General features: G+C 40.7%; 1 protein-coding gene across 4 annotated transcripts in view; it reads left to right on the top strand.

Moving 5' to 3' along the window:
* The window catches only part of DOCK8 (dedicator of cytokinesis 8), a 306237-nt gene that overhangs the window by 208659 nt on the left and 74723 nt on the right, over positions 1-22855 (top strand). For all 4 annotated transcript variants that reach the window (XM_056806227.1, XM_056806228.1, XM_056806230.1 and 1 more), the window contains 4 exons: positions 2919-3068; positions 6635-6748; positions 17323-17478; positions 20716-20855. In XM_056806227.1, the coding sequence (XP_056662205.1) occupies positions 2919-3068; positions 6635-6748; positions 17323-17478; positions 20716-20855 (560 nt within the window). The remainder of the gene's footprint in view (positions 1-2918; positions 3069-6634; positions 6749-17322; positions 17479-20715; positions 20856-22855) is intronic.

The following is a 22855-nucleotide window of genomic DNA, read 5'->3' as shown; positions in this document are numbered from 1 at the left end:
CATATTTTTTTGTAATCGATCTACGCTCCTGGATACCTTTCTTCTCTGGTCTCTAGTGTCAACTGTCAAAAATAGAGCACATTTCTTTCTCCTTTTCCTCCTCCCTTCCCTCCCCATCTCTCTATCCTACTCCACCACCTCCCACCTCTTTCTCTTTCTCTGTCTCTGTCTCTATATATCTGTCTCTTCTCCCTACTACTTCCTCCACACTCCTGTCTCCCTTGTTTTGTTTTTCTTGAATTTATGCATAAAAGGTCTCCCACATGGAGCCTAGGAATATTGTGTAATAAACTTTCCCACTTTGCCCCCTCCACCTCCAGCCTTGACTTAGAGGGGCCTCCTCCCAGTGTAGGTTGGTGGCTCACCTTCCAGGGTCATTTCTTAATAGGTTGACTCTGCCTGCCAACCAGTCTAGTCATTCATGGTGATGACTTCATAGTGTAGGTATCTGGGCATGAGGAACTACCTAAAACCACCAACTCCTTTCCCACCAGCCTATCCTTGGGTACTTCTATCTGAGGCTGAACTCAACCCTGTCCTCATGAAAATGTCTTGAAATCAAAATGTCACCTGGAGAAGATAGTCCATCGTCATGGATGCTAAGAAGACAGAGAGATTTCCACAAAGAGCAAAAGAAGAATTCCTTAATTTCTAACATTTTACACACAGATTAAATGGTATACAGGCCATCCCCAATTTATATATTTGCCATGTTTTAAATATCCATTTGAGGGACAGATAGGTGGCACAGTGGAGGCCTTTGCCCTTCTATCTTGAGTTGTTACTAGGACAGAAAATAAAGGCTTTTAAAAGAAAAGTTCATTTGTATGTCAGATGTTTAGACCGCAACATGCATCCCCCCATAGAAATAATGTCTAGATAGTGATTACATTTCCAAGGCAACCCACAACATCTCATAGCTGAAAGAGGATATACTCACAATGAAAACATACAAGAGCAGAAAGCAATAATATTACAAATGTATAGCACTGTGTCTAGAGGAAAATGTGCTTTGCATTACGATTTGAAACTCAGGATACCAGAAATACATATCGCTCCTGTTACAGCACCAGTGAGCAAGAAAGGATTAGTAACTTCCCTTCTTTCCCTCCATCATGTCTGTGCCAAGAAACAAAATCTCAATGACAATATCCTTGATATAAAATTGTAAAGATTTTGTACAAGCAAAATCAATGAAGTTAGAATTAAAAGGAAAGCAGGGAACTCTAAAAATGATCCGACATAAAGAATTGATACAAATTGGTAAGAACAAAAGCCATTCCCCAATGGATAAATAGCCAAAGGAGATTAACATACATTTCTTAAATGCAGTCCATCAGCAAACATGAAAAAATATTCCAAATCAAATTTCAGAGAAAGCTAAATTAAAATTAACTCCAAGGTTAGACTCCCCACATATCACATTAGTAAAAATAACAAAAGAGAAAAATGTTCATTGTTGATGGTGCTTTGGGAGTATTTACTAAGTGACATATAGTAAATAATATGCCAGGCACCGTGCTAAATACTGGGAATGCAAAGATATTCATAAACATGATCCCTGCCCTGATAGGGCTCATATGCTAATGTACAGACACTAATGAATTTTTACTGGACCTGGGAAGAGATCTAATCATTCTGAAAGCCAATTTGGAACTATACCCCTAAAGTCACTAAACTATGCGTCCCTTCTCGCCTAGTATGCCTAGTATTACCACTTAGTAGGCATAAGTAATAAATGCCACCACTACCCCCAAGGAAAGAAAAGACCCTCATTTACAAAACTATTTATAAAAGCCCTATCTGTTCTAGCAGAGGATTGGAAACAAAGTTTGCCCATCAGTTGGGGAATGGCTATACAAAATGTAGCATACGATTACAACAGAACATTGTTGAACCATAAGAAAAGATGAATATGGTAGATTTAACTTATGCAGCATGAAATGAATCAAAATAGGAGAATAATTTATATGCTCTAATTGCCATAATATCACAAAGGATTATAATTTGAAAGTTTTAGAATTCTGATCAAAGCAGAGACTATTCATTACTTTTCATCAGTCTTATGACTGATGATGAAACAGTATAGAGGTGATGGGGCAGAGGTATAATGTGACAGATGCATTGTCAGATATGGCCAATGTACTATATTGGTTTGTTATAAAGGAGGGCTTCTATTTGGCCAAGAAGTAGGGAGGAAAAGACTCACATTTCTTATGTAGTGATAGAATTAGGAATAGGGACTAGATCTGCAATTTCATTGATATACTGGTTTTCTAGGTGCAGAACTTCCCCCTACAAATGCAATTTGAAACCTTCTCTGAAATCAGTTGTCTTAAAATTGCCAAGAAAAGTTATATGAGATCCCCTTCCTTTTAAAAAAAATCATTAAAGCTCAGAAGAAAAGAAGTTCAGACAGAGACATAAATAGGTCAATTTTATTACTACCTTGTTAAATTTAATATACACTTAAAAAGTAAATTGTGTAACAGAAATTCACAATTTTGCATGCTATCTTCTTTTTAATATTTGTATGTGGAAAGTTTACATTTGTTTATTTACCACAACTGCAAAATTTACCATAAAAAAGTTATCCTAAAATGATGGTGGAGAAAATATGTCCATCATACCCAGCAGAATGTGGCCCAGCACAATAGGAGAAAGGACTCCCTTTCCCTGGTACTGGGCCAGAAAGAATAGAATCTCTTCAGGATGAAAGGTATTCATGTTGAAGGAATATTATTTGTTTACTTCAGATATGTGCCAGCTGGAGAGTTTCCTCCTATTTGTGAAGCTCTAGAGGATAAAATAGAGAAAAGGAGAAGAATTAACCGTTAGAGACAGATCATTTGTTCATGTTTTGTATGCTGTGAAAATAGGTCTCCAATTTCTCTGCTGATTTTTTTTTCCTTCTTCAGGTGAAGAGCATGGCCCAGTATGTGCATAACATGGATAAACGGGATAATTTTCGGAGAACTCGTTTTTCAGATCGCTTCAAAGATGACATCACAACTATCGTTAACGTGGTCACTTCTGAGATTGCAGCCCTCTTAGTGAAGCCTCAGAAGGTCACTGTGAAACTCATGCCTAAGTGCAGATTATGCACAGTTCCATATGTGTGTGTATATATATTGGTCCAGGGCCAATTGCCCCAGATGACTGTTTCTCCCTGATTATTTCTCAAAATCTTCACATATCTGTAGTAGTGTCTTCATTTTTCTAATGAGAAAACTGAAATGCAGAGAAAGTGAATGATTTACCCAGAATCACACAGCTAGTTACAGTTATCCCTTCCACATCACAGGAGTTAAGAGTCTCTGCACCGCTGTGATCTAGAAAATCCACATAAAGGTCTTTGACCCTCTCTTCATATCAAAGAAGTCTGATTTTTTCTTTTTCTTTTATGGGGTGTTTATAGTACTTTATTATAATTTTAAGATTATTCATTTCTGAATTTCTAAAAATTTTCTGGGTCATCTGCTAGCTTTCATATGTCATCCACGACTTCCATAAAACTCCACCCCCCCCCATTCCCATTTAATTTCTTATGTCAACCCGCAATATAAGAAACTGTGATGGGGAAAGTCTCAATGTGGAAGAGAGAACTAAATACTGTTAATAACAAAAAAATCATAATCCATGATATTTATAATACTTTTCAGACTTACATATGTTATTGGCTTTGAACCCACAATAATCCTTTCTCATAGATGTATTTCTTTTCTCCATTTTACATATTAAGAAATTGAATCTCCCAGAAGTTGAGACTTGCCTAGTGTCACACAATTAGCATCTGAGGTTCTTCCCAGTTCAAATCCAGTTCTTCTCATCTCTAAGTGAATGACTTTACTAATTGATTCTAATAATAGATGACATTGAAATAACACTTTAAGATTTTCAAATTATTTTAATTGAATCATCTCATTTGAGCCTGATCATTACCCTGGAAGTAGTTGCTTTTACTATCCACATTTTATAGACTGGAAAGTTGTGAGCCTCTCAGAGGTTAAATGATTTGACTAGGTTCTAATATAAACAAACAGCCAATGATGGATTCAAACCTTTCTGATTCCATATCGAGCATGCTCATAGCTATCTAGTCTCTCCCTGGGATGAAGGAGCTAGCCTAGTCTTAAAGTATATTAAATTAGTAAAACATCACATTCTTTTACTTATTCGAGAATGTGAGAGCCTAATTTGACCGTATCATTATATTGTTGTGCAGGCGTTATCAGCCATGTCTTGCTCTTTGTGATCCCATTTAGGGTTTTCTTGTTAAAAGATACTGAAGTGCTCATTTGACAGATGAAAAAACAGAGACTAAAAGGGTTAAGCAGCTTGCCCAGAATCACACAGCTAGTAAATATCTGACACCAGGCTTGAACTCAAGGAGATGAGCCTTTCTGACTCTAAGCCTTGTACTCTATCCACTGTGCCATCTAGCTGCCCCATAGATATCAATACATTAAGGCACATATAACAGGATATAAAAGAAAGATGGCCTGGTCCCTGCCATCCTAGGTTCCCCAGAGCTAGAAATGGAAACAGCTTTTTGAGTTTTCTTCCCATTTCCTCAGCTTTTCAACAAAAGACAATCAGTTTCTGCTAAGAAAATAAAAATGAAGCCGCTGTACAATGCTTCCTAGAATTCTAGGTTTAGTTCTGGAAGGAACATTTGCGCCAATCTAAGCCAGCTCCCTCATTTTATAGATCCAAAGAGGTCCTGGCTAACCTAAATATTCAAGTTTTGATTACTTCTGAGGCTTCCCTATAGATGCTTTTGTAACCTGATTATAGATTCTTCCAGCTAACTGACCAGTTGGCCCTGTTGGAAACTGCAAACTGGGATATCATAGTGGAAAGAAAATATCTTAAAGCGTTTCTTTTGCAAAGATCCCAGGAAACCGATTTATGACTATAAATGTATTCATTACTGTAAGGGACACAAACATCAAAAACAGAATACCTGACAAATTAAGAACAGGAGAGATGGGAGGCCATAAAATTTCCCCCACCCTGACATCATGTAGTTTGCGTTACCCCGAACCTCTTATCTAATGGAAAAAATAAATCCTGAATAATGTAGATCTTACAGAAATTAGAGGAAACCCAGTCTTCTCCACTGAGTAGTAAAGTGGGGACTACAATTAAAGAATGCAGCATATGATGTATACTGTCAAACATGGCAGCTAAGTTAGCTAGCTGTGCCTTTTTGTTGTTGTTATGAGGAAAGCTTCAAAGGACAGCAGGGGTGAGAGGTGGAAGGTTAATGAGAAATAATAGTGATGTAAATGCCAAAGTCAATAATAAATATCTTGATGACATAAAATATTTTTTATAAAATTTCTGAGGAGTTTCATGATGTAGTAGCTAGACAGTTAAGTCTAAGGTTCAAGCTTTATCTCTGACTTCCTTCTATTGGCCATGTGACCTTTGGAAAGTTACTTAACTTCTTAGTATCCCTAAGACTGTGAGTAGCAGAACAGGAGTTGATCTATTTTGGTAGGAGCAATTTCCTTATCCAGACTCACTTTCACTCATGGTACCATAGAACATAAAAACATCATCATCATCTAAAATAATATTGAGAGGGCAGCTAGGTGGCTCAGTGGTCCTGGGTTCAAATATGTTCTCAGACATTTCCTAGCTATGTGACCCTGGGCAAGTCACTTAACCCCCATTGTCTAGCCCTTACTGCTCTCCTGATTTGGAACCAATATTCAGCATTGATTCTAAGACAGAAGGTAAGATTTTAAAATAAAATAAAATAATATAATATTGAGAGCAGGGAGTATTATTCTTAGCTTTTCTTTGTATCTCTAGCATTTAGTACAGTGCCTGGTACATGGTAGCATTTGATAAATAACAAGCATTTTAAAAATGCTTGTTAACTAACTAACATTCTGAGATCCCAGCTAAATTTTTACCAGATAGACTGTTTTCTTTTTTTAAACCCTTACCTTCCATCTTTGAATCAATATTGTGCATCCACTGAGCTACCCAGCTGCCCCATCAGATAGACTTTTTAAAGATCTGTCCCATGAATTAATAATCAAAATACTTCAGTGTCTAGTACCAACATTTATGTGTCTCAATTTGGTTTTGAATCATTACAGTTCTGGATTTCTGGGTTGTACTCTCTGGCTTGTCATTATGTAGTCTGTATAAACCATGAATCTCTTCTTTTCAAAATAATTCATGCCATATTTTGCCACTAGATTAGTGGCATTTTCCTCACCCTCTCTTCTGAGAAGACCTATAGCTTTTCAAAATTAGTATTTTGTTTTCTCCCCATTTACAGGCAAAACCAAATTTTAGCATTTTTTCATCTTGAGTTCTGGATTCTCTCCCTTCCTCCCCTGCCCCCTTCCTGAGACAGAAAGCAATGATATAGATTTTTACATGTGGAATCATGAGACCCAAAGTGCTGACAGTAATTTCACCCCAATCTTCATAGCTTCTCAGGCATAGCTGCTTTAAGTCACCCTTATTGGAAAAACTGGTCCCCAGAAAGATTAAACAATTCACTAAAAGACCCCCAGAGAACCTATAGCAAAACTAACAGCAACTGGGGACCTTCTCATTTGAATGCTACTTATTATATCAAAATTATTGTCTTGTCTTTTTTTTAAAGGAAAATGATCAAGCAGAAAAAATCAACATCAGTCTGGCTTTTTTCCTCTATGACCTTCTTTCCCTAATGGATCGGGGCTTTGTGTTTAACCTGATCAAACACTATTGTAATCAGGTAAGCATGACTTTGGATGGTGACCATGTACAGTATACTAATAGGGCCTAAGAAATAATTATGGTGCATATAACAATAACAGGGGTTGGGGGAGGGCTTCCGACTAGGTTTGGGCAACCCCAAATTTGGCATTGACCCCCAGATGCCTCTATGAGGTTGTGGTACTGCTTTGGGCAATGACTAATTGATTTTTCTTATTTGATGGATAGCTAGGTTTCTTTTTTAAAATTCCTATATTCTTTTTTATAAGCGAGTAATCATATGAAATCAAAAGCCCAAAACATAAATTCAAATAAACAATTGAAAAATCCTATGCTTTCATCTGCATTCTGACTCCAATAGTTTTTCCTCTGCATAGCATTCTTTGTCATAAGTCCCTCAGACTTTTCCTGGATCATTATATTGCCAATAATAGTGTATTTTAAAAGGAGGTTAATTTGTAACCCAAGGGATAAAAACTTTCAGTATTGAGAGGGGGAAAGAGAGGAGATCCCCCCTTCACAAAATGGGGTACAAGGGAGACAGCAGATGTAATGGATTAGCTCAGAGAGAGGAGAGAGGGTTTGAAGATTTTCCCCCTTCTGCCTTCCCTCCTTAGCTAAGGCTGCTCTGCCCAATTTGCTCTTGTCCCTCTTGTCCCCCCTCTACTACTCAAGACGAAAGGGTCTCTCCCCTTGATCTGTTTACTCACACTCAGCTTGGGGAATAGATAACTTTTAATGTCAACTTAATCAGGTACTACAAAAGGAATAACGGGCAGGGGAAAAATGGGAAAGGAATGTGGGGAAAAGGGGGTCCCTATCTCAATCTAAACCCTTTCCCCTCCCGCCTCAAGTTTTTGGGGAAAACTCAGGCCTTGGCAGCCTGAGCCCCTGAGAGAAAGTCAGGTTGACTCACCCCTGGGCAACAGGAGCTGAGGTAAAGTCTGCTCAGGTTTCTCTTCAGAAAATTCCTTCAATTGGGAAATGTTGGGGGGAAAGATTTCCAGTCATCAGCAGGAAAAGTGGGTAACCCTCAGGAGAAAGTCCTTTTCCCACCTTCTGTCTTCAGCTTCTCAAGACTGAGAGAGACCAACTCCTCTACCAGTCAGAGTCTTCATCTTCTCCTCCTTCAGATTCCAAACTCCTCCAGCCCCTCCCCACTCTAGGTGATCAATTTCACATACTCTTCAGCCTGTCACTTTTTCTCTAGTGCCAGCCTCTGTCACAATAGCTAAGTCTATCATAGTTGCTCATACTACCATATTGCCAATGCTGTATACATTTCCTGGTTCTGCTTATTTTATTCTGCATCAGTTCATGTAAGTCTTTCCACCTCTTTCTGAAATTATTCTTTTCATCATTCCTTACGGCACAATAGTAATCCATCACCACCATAAACCACAGTTTGTTCAACCATTCCCCAACTGATGGGCATCTCCTTGATTTTCAATTCTTTACCACCACAAAAAGAGCAGCTATAAATATTTTTGTACAAGTACATCTTTCCTCCCTTTTTAAAAATCTGGCCTGGATATAAAACTAGTAATGGTATTACTGAATCAAAGGGTATACATTGTTTTATGGCCCTTTGGGTATAATTCCATTTTGCCCTCCAGAATGGTTGGATCAGCTCATAACTCCACCTATGCATTAGTGGCCCAATTTTGTTACAACCCCTCCAATATTTATCATTTTCCTTTACTGTCATATTGTACAATCTGATAGGTATGAATTGGGACCTCAGAGTTGTTTCAATTTCCATTTCTTTTAATCAAGAGAGATTTAGAACTTTTTTTCATATCATTATTGATAGCTTTGATTTTTTTCATCTGAAAACTTCTTATTTATGTCTTTTGACCATTCATCAATTGGGGAATGACTTGTATTCTAATAAACTTTATTTAATTCTTTATATATATATATATATAAATGAGGCCTTTATCAGAGAAATTTGTTATAAAAATTTTTCTCCAGTTAGTTGTTTCCCTTCTTGTCTTGGTTTCATTGGTAAAAAAACTTATAAATCTAATATAATCAAAATTATTCATTTTACATCTTATAATGGTCTCTTTCTTTTATTTAGTCATAGATTCTTCCCTCCTCCATAGATCTGATAGGTAAACTATTCTGTGTTCCCATAATTTATTTATAGTATCGCCCTTTTTTGTTTAAATCAGTGACTTTTCCACTTAAATCTCTTTCACACACAAGTATCTTTGTGCACACTCATCTATCCTGACCCCATCCACCCTCTTCAAGACCTGCAGTGATGGGGGAGTGGCAATGCAACAGGTGGAGGTGACCAATGGCAGTTGTAGTCACGATCCTGCACGTAGGCAGCCCACGGACCAGTTGTCGCTTGGCCCTGTGGACAGCAGGAACGTTCGGCAGCATCCTAGGCAACTGAACAGCCCTCTCTAGGACAGCACTGCTCACCCTAATCAAGGGAGGGGACTAGAAAAGGTGTCCCAAACATTGCCTGCCCTACAAACACCCGGTCAGCACACCGCGGCTGGGGGGTCATCCCCTTAAGCGGTCGAAACCAAAGAAAACATAATACAAAGAAACTCCTACTAGGAGCATGGAACATCAGGACATTACTTGATAAAGAGAATACCCCAAGACCTAAGAGAAGAACAGCTCTAATCGGTAAAGAACTGGCACGATATAACATCAACATCGCAGCCCTAAGTGAAACACGCTTACCAGAAGAGGGATCAGTCAGCGAACCCACCACTGGATACACCTTCTTCTGGAAAGGTAGAGCCTCAAATGAAGACAGAATCCACAGTGTTGGCCTGGCTATCAATACCAGCTTGCTCAAACAGCTGCCAGACTTGCCTGTGGGCATCAGCGAAAGGCTCATGAAGATCCGTTTGCCTCTCAGCAAAGACTGGTATGCCACAATCATGAGCGCATATGCCCCAACACTGACCAGCACAGAGGAGACCATCGAGCAGTTCTACTCTGACCTGAGTGCCATCCTGCACTCAGTGCCCACAAATGACAAGCTGATACTACTGGGAGACTTCAACGCCCGTGTTGGCCAGGACCATGAAAGATGGAAAGGAGTGCTTGGCAAACACGGCATGGGCAAAATGAACTGCTACTCAGCAAATGTTCAGAATTCGACCTCACCATCACGAACGCTGTGTTCAGAATAGCGAACAAATATAAAACAACATGGATGCACCCACAATCAAAACGGTGGCATCTCATTGACTACATCATTGTACGCCGGCGAGACATCCAGGATTTAAAGATCACCAGAGCCATGAGAGGAGTTGAATGCTGGACAGACCACCGATTGGTTAGAGTGACTCTTCAAATCCACATTGCGCCTCGCCATCCAAAACACACTCAGACAGTTCGCGCATTTTACAACGTGAGTCGTCTTAGAGATCCATCTTATTTGCTAACATTCCAGTCCTGCCTAGATGACAAGCTGTCTGCCAAGGGACCACTCACTGGAAGCTCAACCAAGAAATGGAACCAGTTCAGAGACGCAGTGAAGGAAACATCAAAGGCAGTCCTAGGCCCCAAACAACGCAACCACCAGGACTGGTTCGACGAGAACAACACTGCTATTGAAGACCTGTTGAGCAAAAAGAACAAAGCCTTTATGGAATGGCAAAATAACCCAAACTCTGCTCCTAAAAAGGACAGATTCAAGTCTCTCCAAGCCACGGCACAGCATGAGATCAGGAAGATGCAAGACCGATGGTGGGAAAAAAGGCAGAAGAAATCCAGTGTTTTGCTGATACGAAAAACTACAAACAATTTTTCAGTGCCCTCAAGACTGTCTATGGGCCACTAAAACCCACCACCACTCCCTTGCTATTCTCTGACGGTGACACTCTCATAAAAGATAAAAAAGGCATCAGCAACAGGTGGAAAGAACACTTCAGTCAGCTTCTCAACCGACCCTCTTCAGTCGACCAAAGCGCCCTTGACCAGATCCCCCAAAAACCACACCATTGAACAACTCGACGTCCCTCCTTCAATAGAGGAAGTCCAAAAAGCCATTAAACAAATGAGTGCAGGCAAGGCACCTGGTAAAGATGGGATCCCAACCGAGGTGTACAAGGCCTTAAACGGAAAGGCGCTCCAGGCAGTCCACATAGTGCTGACCAGCATACGGGAAGAGGAAGACATGCCCCCAGAACTCAGAAATGCCTCCATCGTAGCCCTATACAAGAACAAAGGCTCACAAGCAGCCTGTGACAACTACAGAGGCATCTCACTACTCTCCACTGCTGGAAAGATCCTCGCCCGTGTTATACTCAACAGACTGCTGTCATCTGTTTCAGAGCAGAACCTGCCTGAATCACAATGTGGCTTCCGATGAGATCGCAGCACCATCAACATGGTCTTCACGGTGAGGCAAAGGCAGGAAAAATGCCTTGAGCAGAACCTGAGTCTCTACATTGTCTTCATACACCTGACAAAGGAGTTCGACACAGTGAACAGGGACGCATTGTGGGTGATCCTCAGCAAGCTCGGTTGCCCAGCAAAATTCGTCAAACTGATCCAGCTCTTTCATGTCGACATGACAGGGGAAGTCCTACCTGGTGGAGAGACTTCCGATCGCTTCAACATCTCCAATGGCGTGAAACAAGGCTGTGCCCTTGCTCTGGTACTATTCAACCTATTTTTCACCCAAGTATTACGACATGCTGTGATGGATCTAGACCTGGGCATCTACATCAAATACCAACTGGATGGCTCACTATTCGGCCTTCTCCACCTGACTGCAAAAACAAAGACAACAGAGAGACTCATCCTGGAAGCTCTCTTCGCAGATGACTGTGCTCTCATGGCCCACCAAGAAAATCATCTCCAAACCATTGTGGACAGGTTCTCCACCACAGCAAAACTGTTTGGTCTGACTATCAGCCTCAGCAAAACAGGGGTGCTGTTCCAACCTGCACCAGGCAGGCCAACTAACCAGCCGTGTATTACAATCGGTGGCACTTAGCTTTCTAACGTCAACACTTTCAAGTACCTGGGCAGCACCATAGCCAACGACGGGTCCCTAGACCACGAGATCAATGCCAGGATCCAAAAGGCCAGCCAGGCACTCGGGCGGCTGCACTGCAAAGTCCTCCAACACAGAGGTGTAAGCACTACGACGAAGCTCAAAGTGTATAACGCAGTGGTCCTCAGCTCACTCCTGTACGGTTGTGAGACATGGACACTGTACTTAAAGCACATGAAACAGCTGGAGCAATTCCACCAATGCTCCCTCCGGTCAATCATGAGGATCCGATGGCAGGACCGAATCACCAACCAGGAAGTCCTCGACAGAGCCAACTCCACCAGCATCGAAGTCCTGGTCCTCAGAACCCAGCTACGATGGTCTGGACACGTCATCCGCATGGACCCACAGCGAATACCAAGACAGGTGTTCTATGGTGAACTGTCAGCTGGACTCAGGAAACAAGGCCGACCAAAGAAAAGATTCAAGGATCAGCTAAAGTCCAACTTGAAGTGGGCTGGCATTACACCAAAGCAACTAGAACTCGCTGCCTCTGACAGAAGCAGCTGGCAAACCCACATTAACCATGCCGCCACCTTTGAAGATGAACGACATTGATGTCTCTCCGCTGCACATGAACGCCAACACCAGGCCACAGCCGCACCTCCCGTAACAACTGGCGTCCCATGCCCCATGTGCCACAGACTCTGCGCCTCAGCCTTTGGACTCCAAAGCCACATGAGGGTACACCGTAGATGAAACTGCACAAAGACAATAGTCATTCTTGGTCACCGAGAGACTACCACTATTACTACTAGTGCCTTGTTCTTCGTCTATGTAAAAATTTTCTATGGTTAGTCCTTATTGCCTGTGGACTGGCATTTCTGAAAATTGCTGACTTTTCTCTCCCCTGCTATGGCTTGCAGGGCTATTGCACTGTGAGCTATTTTGTCCTGGGCCTAGGGGCTTTGCCACAGTCTTGTAAGGGCTGAGCACTATGGGCTTTGGGGTCTCTGGGTATATGGGTGGCAGTGCTTGAGACTTCATGGGGTGGTGAGGGGGTCATCTGCTTTTGGCTTTGGCAGGGTCCTGGGATTCCAAAGTTGCCCTATGCTCAGGCTGAGAATCTACCTACCTTTCAAGTCATTTTCCCACAGGGGAACCCCTTCACTCCCTCTCCTTGTTGAATCTCTGACTTCAGTTGTTTTGAGGAACTATTTTAAGTTCGGTTTGGAAGAATTCTCAGAGGTGTTCCAGCTTTCATTGCTCCACCCCTGGGCAGCTGTTTCTAAACTGCAATCATTTGCTGTCTTCAAAGAGAATGTCAGCTTCTTCAAGACAAGAATTGTCTCATTTTTTACCTTTGCATCCCAGTGCCCAGCAGAGTCCCTGTGGTTGTTCATATCTTTCAGTCATGTCTTGACCCTATGTAGAGTTTTCTTGGCAAATATACTGAATTGGTTTGCTATTTCTTTCCTCCATTCATTTTCCAGATGAGGAAACTAAGGCAACTAGAGTTAACTGGATAAGTTACTAACTGGAGTTAGTAATTTGTGTAGAGTCACAAAGCCAGTAAGTGTCTGAGACTGGATTTGAACTCAAGTCTTTCTGACTCCAGGCCCAGCACTCTATTTACTGAGTCACCTAACTGCCCTCCCTGACCCAAAGTAGATGCTTAGGAATAGATTGATTTTTCAGTGGCAGAACAGAAAAGGTATTAAATGAATAAAGATATGGGTTTCAAACACTTCAGTATTTACTAGTGTTTCTCATGCACATAGATGATTCTTTCACCCAGGTAGCTCAGAGACCTTTAGTACATATAGCAACCAAATAATCATCAAGGCATCAGTACAGCCATTTTAATTAGGAAGTAGCCTTCTCTCTTCAACTGACCAAAGAGCAAAAATTTCATGAAAATCAAGGACAGCTGGGTGGCTCAGTGGATTGAGAGTCAGGCCCAGAGACGGGAGGTCCTGGGTTCAAAGGTGGCCTCAGACATTTCCCAGCTATGTGACCTTGGGCAAGTCACTTTACCCCCATTGCCTAGCTCTTGCCACTCTTCTGCCTTGGAGCCAGTACACAGTATTGGTTCTAAGATGGAAGGTAAGGGTTTAAAAAATGCATGAAAATAGCATCTGATAAAGTGGAGAAGTTCCATGGAGACTGGAACAACCTCCAGGAAGTGATGCAGAGCGAGAGGAGCAGAACCAGGAGAACATTGTACACAGAGACTAATACACTGTGGTATAATCGAACGTAATGGACGTCTCCATTAGTGGCGGTGTAATGTCCCTGAACAACTTGCAGGGATCCAGGAGAAAAAAACACCATTCATAAGCAAAGGATAAACTATGGGAGTGGAAACACCGAGAAAAAGCAACTGCCTGAATACAGAGGTTGAGGGGACATGACAGAGGATAGACTCTAAATGAACACTCTAATGCAAATACTATCAACAAAGCAATGGGTTCAAATCAAGAAAACATCTAATGCCCAGTGAACTTACGCGTCGGCTATGGGGGGTGGGGGGGGGAAAGAAAATGATCTATGTCTTTAACGAATAATGCTTGGAAATGATAAAATAAAATATATTTAAAAAAAAAAGAAAATAGCATCTGGACAGGTCTGCAGTATTTAAAGTTCAAGGAATTGAATAATTTAGGTTCAAAATCTTTCTTTTCCTCAGTCTTGAACCGTACTTTTTTTTTAAAGGCACACAACTGTATTTGCAGATACTGTCATGAGTCTTATAGAGGAATTCTTATTAGACACACACACGTAAAAAGAATTTCCCGTCTCCCCTGCAGCCTCCAGAATTCTACCAAAAGGATTCCAGAGTGTGTAGGCAGGTGTAAGCAAAATTGTTCTTTGTGTTTTCTCTCATACTTCCCTTTTTTGATATTCAGAATCACATGTTATAGTTTTCATTGAAATTTAAGTTAAATCTTTATTGTGAAAGATGCAAAAAGATACTGGAATGCTGTTTTATACCCAAAGCTGGCTTCTCATCGAGGCAGGCTTAGGTGACCACTTTGACATAATAATTGACATCTATATAACAATTTCAAACTTGTCCATTGCTTTCCCTAACATTATCTCATGTGATCAGGACAGTCCTAGGATGACTCCTCAAGAAACCTGAGAGATTCACACATTAACTGATTGGCTCAAGATCACAGAATTTTCAGAGTTGCAAAAGACCTCTTGGGGCAGCAAGGTAGCACAGTGGATAGAGAGCCAGGCCTAGAGACAGGAGGTCTTAGGTTCAAATTTGGCCTCAGACACTTTCTTGCTATGGGACCCTAGGCAAGTCGGAAGATAAAAAGATAGAAATTAAGGTGGGGTTTTTTTTTGTTTTGTTTTGTTTTTTTATAAAGGAACATCCTCTGCAGCCTTCTAGAGTAATCCATTCTCCAAAATAGAAGCCCCATAGCTGTGCACCTAACTAGTCCACTAGCCTTTATTGGGAGACCTACAGTGAGGTGGAACCCATTATGTCCCAAAGCTAACCCTTCCTGTCTAGTTCTTCCCCCTGAAACCAAGCAGAACAAATCTAACCTTTCTTCCATGTGACAGTCTTCCAAGTACTTGATATCTAACTTCCCCAAGCTTTCACACAGCTAATTAAGAGGAAGAATTGAGATAGAAAGCTAAGTTTTCTGACTTCAAATCCACTGATCTTTTCACTGCACCTCACTTTCCCTCCTTACAAAACAGTGAAGAAAGTAAGCTCATGAAATCTGATTCTCTAATCTCCCTTTAAGCCTTAAGTCTTGTGATTCTTCTTGTTGAGTCATTTTAGTCATGTCCAACTCTTTGAAACTCCATTTGGGATTTTCTTGGCAAAAATCTTGGGATGGTTTGCCATTTCCTTAGGATCCTAGGCCAAGGTTAGATCTATGGTGACATGGGAGCCACAGAAGAGAACTTGAGGCTATATATATATATCTCCTTTTCTTTTTCCTTCCTTTCATCTCTTTTTTCCTTAATTCTTTTTTCTTTGTCTATCTTGGTTTTCTTTGATTTTCTTCTCTCTTTCTCTTCTATAGTGAGAAAAGCAGTGGGAGTCTAGAGGGCTATATCCTCCTCCTTCCTCTCCTATTAATTAGTTGCAGGACCTTTTACAAATCATTTAATCTCTCATCTTTATTTTCCTCCTCTTTGATAGGAGAGGGTTGTGATAGATGATCTCTGCGGTGGGAAAACTAAAAGAAACTCTATAAGTCATCCAGACCAACCCTCTCACACAATCAACTTCCTCATTTTGTTCTTTTTTTTTTTTAAACTCTTTTACCTTCTGTCTTAGAATGTTTAACTAAGTACAATTCTAAGGCGGAAGAGTGGGAAGGGCTAGACAATTGAATTTAAGTGACTTGCCATGGGTTTTATAGCTCAGAAGGGTCTGAGGTCAGATCTGAACCCAGGACATCCCAACTCCAGGCCTAACTTGCTATTCACTGTGCTACCTAGCTACTTCCAACGAACTAATTTTTATAAAGGATGAAATTATATTCTTGGAAAATGGAAAGATTTACCCAAGATCATTCAGGTAGTATTAGGTTTAGGATTTGAATTCAGGTCCTTTCACTTCAAATCCATCTTTTTTTTAGGGCACCATGCTGCCTGAACTCTTTTGTGGGGTTATTATTCTGTGCTTCTGTAATGGAGACCAGCCATTGGTGCTCAGTAACATTGTCTGACCTTTCTGTTGACACACAAGTTTAGACTGTTTTCTCTTTTATAAAATGAGAAGGTTGGACTCATGGACTTCTGAATTCCCTTCTAGCTCTGAATCTGCCCTCCTGTCAAAGAGATTACTGAGCCCTGCCCTACATTCATGTAGTAACACAATCACAGCACCCAGTGTTGATGGCTTCCAACTTCAGATGGACAAGGAATAGTGGGGGACTAGAACAGTTGCTTTGTTTTAAACCTGTGTTTTTATAGTGTTTGGTTTTCAAAGGATGAGAGGGGTGAGTTTCCCCCATAAGTCCTCCCAATTTTTTCCTTTATTACTTTTTAAAAAATGAAACATTCTCTTCCTACTCTCTCACTTTTGTGCAAACTATTTGCCATTTTTCATGAATAACATATTTTTCTAGTCCCTTTGATTTTGCCATCCTGTGAGCCTGCTTCTGAACTTACCAGTGAAGCCTTTAATTAGAAGCTACAAAAGAATCACTGCAGCATTAAAATGATCAAGTCATCATACCAAGTACTTTTGTGTGGCCCAGTGTGGGGCTGACTCCTTTCATTTAGTTTCTCAAACACAGTAGGGTTTTTGTAAAAAATAATTATATTATGTTACAGTGAAAAAATCTCATGGTAATTTTCCAAACAGGTTTGCCATGTCCTTACGGTTTATTCCCCCACAGAGAAGAGGATCCTCATTTTGGAGTTCTGTCTAGCTGAAATCATTAAAGGAACAGTTAATGGGTGGAAACCTATTGGGCTTCCCTGTCCTACATAGTGCACCGTCTGTTGCGCCGTCCCATTAATATTTCTGAAATTGGTTGCTTTGATTTGGGGCGAAAGAACATTTCTCATGATCAAATTCAACCGCATTCCCCTAGTAACAAACAATTCTGTCCTCTCCTCATTTTTCCTTCCAGCTGTCAGCCAAGCTCAATAACCTGCCAACTCTGATTTCCATGAGGTTGGAGTTTCTAAGAATCCTCTGCAGCCACGAACATTACCTCAACCTGAACCTCTTCTTCATGGCTCCTGACAATGCTCCAGCATCTCCCAACCCCTCTATCTCTTCACAGGTAACCAACTCATAGGAAAGAATTATTTCTATTCTTTTTTTTAACCCTTAACTTCCATCCTAGAACTGAAACCATTTATTGGTTCCAATGCGGAAGAGTGGAAAGAGCTAGGCAATAGAGTTTTAGTGACTTGTCCAGGGTCACTCAGCTAGGAAGTGTGTGAGGCCAGATCTGAACCTGGGACCTCCCATCTCTAGACTCTCTATCCATTGAACCACCCAGCTGCCCCCATTATTTCTATTCTTTATTCCTCATTCTTTATTTCTTTAATTTACTGCATCATAAACTCATAAATGATCATGGGATGAATTCATGCCTTCTGTATCTCACGGGTCCCAGCAGCCATGTCATGCTTTAGGAAACCCTCTCCTTCAGTGAAGTCGCAGAAACTAATTTAAGTCTGAGGCACATCATTTACCCTGTCTAGCCTAATTTTCAACCTTCTTCCTGAATTCCTTTATTTCCCCCAAGAGATAAGAGACAAAGAAATGAGGAAATTTTTCCAAGTTCCTTGAATGTTCAGCCCAGGCAAAGAGTTCTAGGAGAGAGTAAGTTAGGGAATCATATTACAGAATGGGAAAAAAGAGAGAAAAGAATCAAGAGAGAGAAAGAAAGGAATATGTGAAATAGTTTAAAATATACTGAAGAAAGCAGGATGACATTCAGAGGAGGCTACGAATAGGCCAATTTTGTTTCTACCTTATTAAGTTGAAATACGCTTAAAACTTTATACTTAAAAACAAACTGGGTAAAATAAAATGAAATCAAATTTTAAAAACTAGGTAAAAAGTTCACCGTCTCACTTATAATCCTCTTTTTTGTTGTTCTTTGTATAGTAAAATATTTGTGATTGTTGATGACCTTTTTAAGTTAAGGAAAAGGATAAAAAGTATAATGCCAAATCAATAAGAAGGACAATGATATTTAAATAGGAATGCTTAAGCCTTCTAATGAGACTGAAACCTCTCCATCACACTGTTTTCTACAACATAGCACACATTTTTAGAGCATTCTAGGATTTGCAAGTCATTTTACAAACATTACCTCCACTAGATCCTCAAAACAATAATACCAGGGGGCAGCTGGGTGGTTCAGTGGATTGAGAGTCAGGCCTAGAGACAGGAGGTTGTAGGTTCAAATCTGGCCTCAGACACTTCCCAGCTGAGTGACCCTGGGCAAATCACTTAACCCCCATTGCCTTACCACTCTTCTGCCTTGGAGCCAATACACAGTATTGACTCTAAGACGGAAGGTAAGGGTTTAAAACAAAACAAAACAATAATACCTGGTAAATATTATTAGTAGCCCTATTATACAAAGAAATTGACATTGAGAAGGTTAGGTGATTTATCCAGGGTAACACAGCTATTTAATTCTGGATCAGGACCTGAATTCAGGTCTTTTTAACTCTAAGCCAAGCCCTCTATCCACTCTGCCTCTAACTACATAGGCCTATCTTGGACCTCATCAAGGGAATTTAATTAGAAGAGCACCTAAAATGTCTTCTTTTGAAGTGATGTGGTCCAGGGCCATTAACACATGATCATACATACATACACACAAACACACTATTACACACACACAGAGCTACTCACATACACACAGAGCTATTCACACATTACCAGAGAAAGGAATGAATGAATAAATAAATAAATGAATGAATATTAAGGAGAAATAAAGGCTTAAGTGAAGAGGCCAAATTTGGAGGACTGGTTTGTTTATTTTTTTTTTAAATAAACTTCCTTTAAAAGGAACAAAGGAATATCGCCCAAGACAGAAGAAAGGACTTGCCTGCATTGAGGTCAGGGGCTGCCTAAAGGATCTGATTGTTAACCAAAGATGGAATTTTGTCTTAGTTTTAAAAGATTAAAACATTTAGAACCATTCAGGCCAAATCCTATAATCCAGACCTGGATTCATTGAAATAACTCTTCTTTTTAATCAGAAATACCAAATATATTTCTTTTACTCTAATTTATGCCCAGATAAGATCTTGTGCCTTACCAGTGACTGAATTTGGGGAAGCATTGCCAGTGGCTATTGTTTTAAGTCCTTACACACACACACACACACACACACACACACACACACACACACACACACACACACACACACCTGTTTCCAACTAAACCACTAGGAAATAAACCAAGTCCAAGGATTGCAGGTTTTGCGTCATCCTCATCGCTCCTTTAGCAACTGGCTCTTATCAAGATATTAGATGTCTGGATGAAATATGCTTGGAAAAACACACAAGAGTTTCCTTCGCTTGAGTGAAATTGGGAAGTCTCCTGAGTACATCTTGCTCCAGTCTAATGGAATTCAGAAGATTCAGTCACATTGAGAACCTGGATTTTAGATTACGAGAATTCTTCAAATTTTTTCATGTCATGGACCTTTTGGGTAGCTACCTTGCTGGCACATTCTTGTGAAGCCTGTGGACCTCTTCTCAGAATCATGTTTTAAAAATGCTTTCTTGAGAGGGCACCTAGGCAGCTCTGTGGATCAGAAACCCAAGCCTAGAGCTGGGAGGTCCTGAATTCAAATATGACCGCAGACACTTCCCAGCTGTGTGACCCTGGGCAAGTCACTTAACACCCAGTGCCTAAGCCTTACCACTCTTCTGCCTTGGAACCAATACCCAGTTTTGTTTCTAAAAAGGAAGGCAAGGGTTTTTTTCAATGCATTTTAGAAAAATGCATAGCATTACAAGGGAAATCAATTATATTGAAACTCAATATATCTTTTGCAAAACACAGGTTCCTGGACTCCTAAGATTAAGAACCTTTGGAAAAGGAAGCAGTAGCCTTCTGTTATGAATGTCAGGATTATTTTAGATCATTGTTCTTCATAAAAGTTTATGCCATTGCAGTGACAGAAAGAGTCACAGCTTCTTTTCCAACTATTACCTAACAGATTCCATCTCCTTTGCATTTTTGACTGCAGGTGTGCTTTTTAAAATTTAATTTTTTTAATTTTTATTTTTTCTTTTAAACTCTTAACATATGCCTTTAAAACAATAGTATGCATTGGTTCCTAGACAGAAGAAGGATGAGAGTCACACAGCTAGGAAGTATCTGAGGTCACATTTGAATCCAGGACCTCCTGTCTCTAGGCCAGGTTCTCAATCCACTAAGCCACCTAAGCTTTTGCTTTTCATTCTTTCTTTCCAAGAGGTATCGTCCTTTCTGGCTGTCTTTTCTCTCGCCATTCACCAAAATATCTCCTGTATTTCTTTAGAACTCCAGCTCTTGTTCCAGTTTCCAGGACCAAAAGATCGCCAGTATGTTTGACCTGACTCCTGACTACCGCCAGCAACACTTCCTCACAGGACTTCTCTTCACTGAATTAGCTGCTGCTCTTGACGCCGAAGGAGAAGGGTACATGTCTAATTTTTTTTTTCCCAAAGAAAGAAAAAAGAGACACCTGGATTAAATGTGTGTCTGCAGGGTAGAGGGAATTGCCTAGTGTCTCATCCATAGGACTGAATTCTCTGTCCCAGGATTTTATTTTATTTTTTAAGCAAACTTCTATTCTTATTAGGGGAAGCTCAGTGGCTCACTGGATAGAGTGCTGGACCTAGAGTCAGGAAGACTCATCTTGATAAGTTCAAATCTAGCCTCAGACACTTCTTAGCTGTGTGACCATGGGTGAGTCACTTCATCTGTTTGCCTCAGTTTCCTCACCTGTCAGATGATCTGGAGAAGCAAATAGCAAACCATTCCCTTATCTTTGCCAGGAAAATGCTAAATGGGGTCATGAAGAGTTGAACCTGCCCGAAACAAATGAACAAAATTGATTTAGTCAATGTAGGGAGCTCTCAGTGAGAAAACTCCCCTTTATGTAGGCCAGCACATGATTTGCAAAATATAGACCTAGAGAATTTCCAGGTAAAATGATTTTCTCAGGGTCCCCAAGTTCTAGGCAGTATTTGCACCTTAGTCTTTCAGGATAACCAGCTCTCTGTCCACGATGCCATTCCATTTTAACTCAGTTAATTTCCTTGAGCAGCTGCTTCCATGTTGAGGCAATATTGCTAGGATCAGAATGTGTGGGTGCCATAACCAACACCCCAAAATGGTCTTTTTCAGTTGCCATTTACACTTAGGAGGATTCAGTGAGTGCCTACAGCATACTTACCACGCTTCTTCTTGTTCTTCAGTCATTTCTGACTCTTCACGACATCATGACCATAGCACCCCAATACTATCCTTGGGGTTTTCTTTCTTTTTTTTAAACCCTTACCTTCCGTCTTGTAATCAATACTGGGTATTGGTTCCAAGGCAGAAGAGCAGTAAGGGCTAGGCAATGGAGGTTAAGTGACTTGCCCAGGGTCACACAGCTAGCAAGTGTCTGAGGCCACATTTGAACCCAGGACCTCCTATCTCTAGGCCTGACTCTCAATCCACTGAGCTACCCAGCTGCCCCCATTGGGGTTTTCTTGACAAAGATACTACAGTGGTTTGCCATTCCCTTTTCCACTGGATTAAGGCAAACCCAGGTTAAATGACTGGCCCAGGCTTACACAGTAGTAAGTGTCTGAGGTCAGATATGAATTCAGGCCTTCCTCACTCCAGGCCTGGAACTTTATCCTCAGTGCTACTTAGCTGCCTCTGCTTACCATACTTTTATAGTGACACTCTTGAGTAACAAAGCCCGTGGAAATACAGCTCCTTTGAACAAAATCTGTTGTTAGAAAACCCATTTTATTATTATTTAAAATATAAGGGAAGAGGGAGAAGGTGGGTTGATTGAAAGCCAGACCCAGAGACATGGGTTCTGGGTTCAAATGATTTTGAACCTAGCTGTGTGACCCTGGACAAGTCACTTCACCTCCATGATTTAGCCATTACCACTCTTCTGCCTTAGAATCAATGCACAATACTGATTCTAAGATAGAAGGTAAAGGTTTTTTGGTTGTTTTTTTTTTAAGAATACAAGGCAAGAAAAGGCTTTATTTCTTTACACTTTTTACAAGTCTAGGCAGAGAGAAGTATCATCTGACACATGAGAAGTAAAATGTTATGGGGAAATGGGCTTCTGAGTAAAACTGACAGACAGGTGCTTAAAGTATACAGAAAACACATTACTCATGCTGGGAACACAGCTCACCAACCACCAGCTTCGGGACTACTGCGTTGTGTTTCAAGGAAGAAGACAAAGAGTCTTTCTAATCTACCCGTGTGTCCTTGGCTCCCGGGGTCCAAAGACGGATGGACTTTGCCATTTGCTTCGCTTTGCATAAAAGAACGATGAAGCACAACTTCAGGGATGCTGCCAGTTTGCATTTGAAATGAAGCTTACTCCAGTGACTCATGTCAGGAAAGAGGCACTAGAGTGTTCTTCTCCCCACCACAATGCAGAGGAACCTAAGGAAGGC

Source organism: Monodelphis domestica, chromosome 7 (assembly GCF_027887165.1).
Source record: "Monodelphis domestica isolate mMonDom1 chromosome 7, mMonDom1.pri, whole genome shotgun sequence".
Taxonomy (NCBI): Eukaryota; Metazoa; Chordata; class Mammalia; order Didelphimorphia; family Didelphidae; genus Monodelphis; species Monodelphis domestica.
This window is presented reverse-complemented; position numbering and strand designations above follow the sequence as displayed.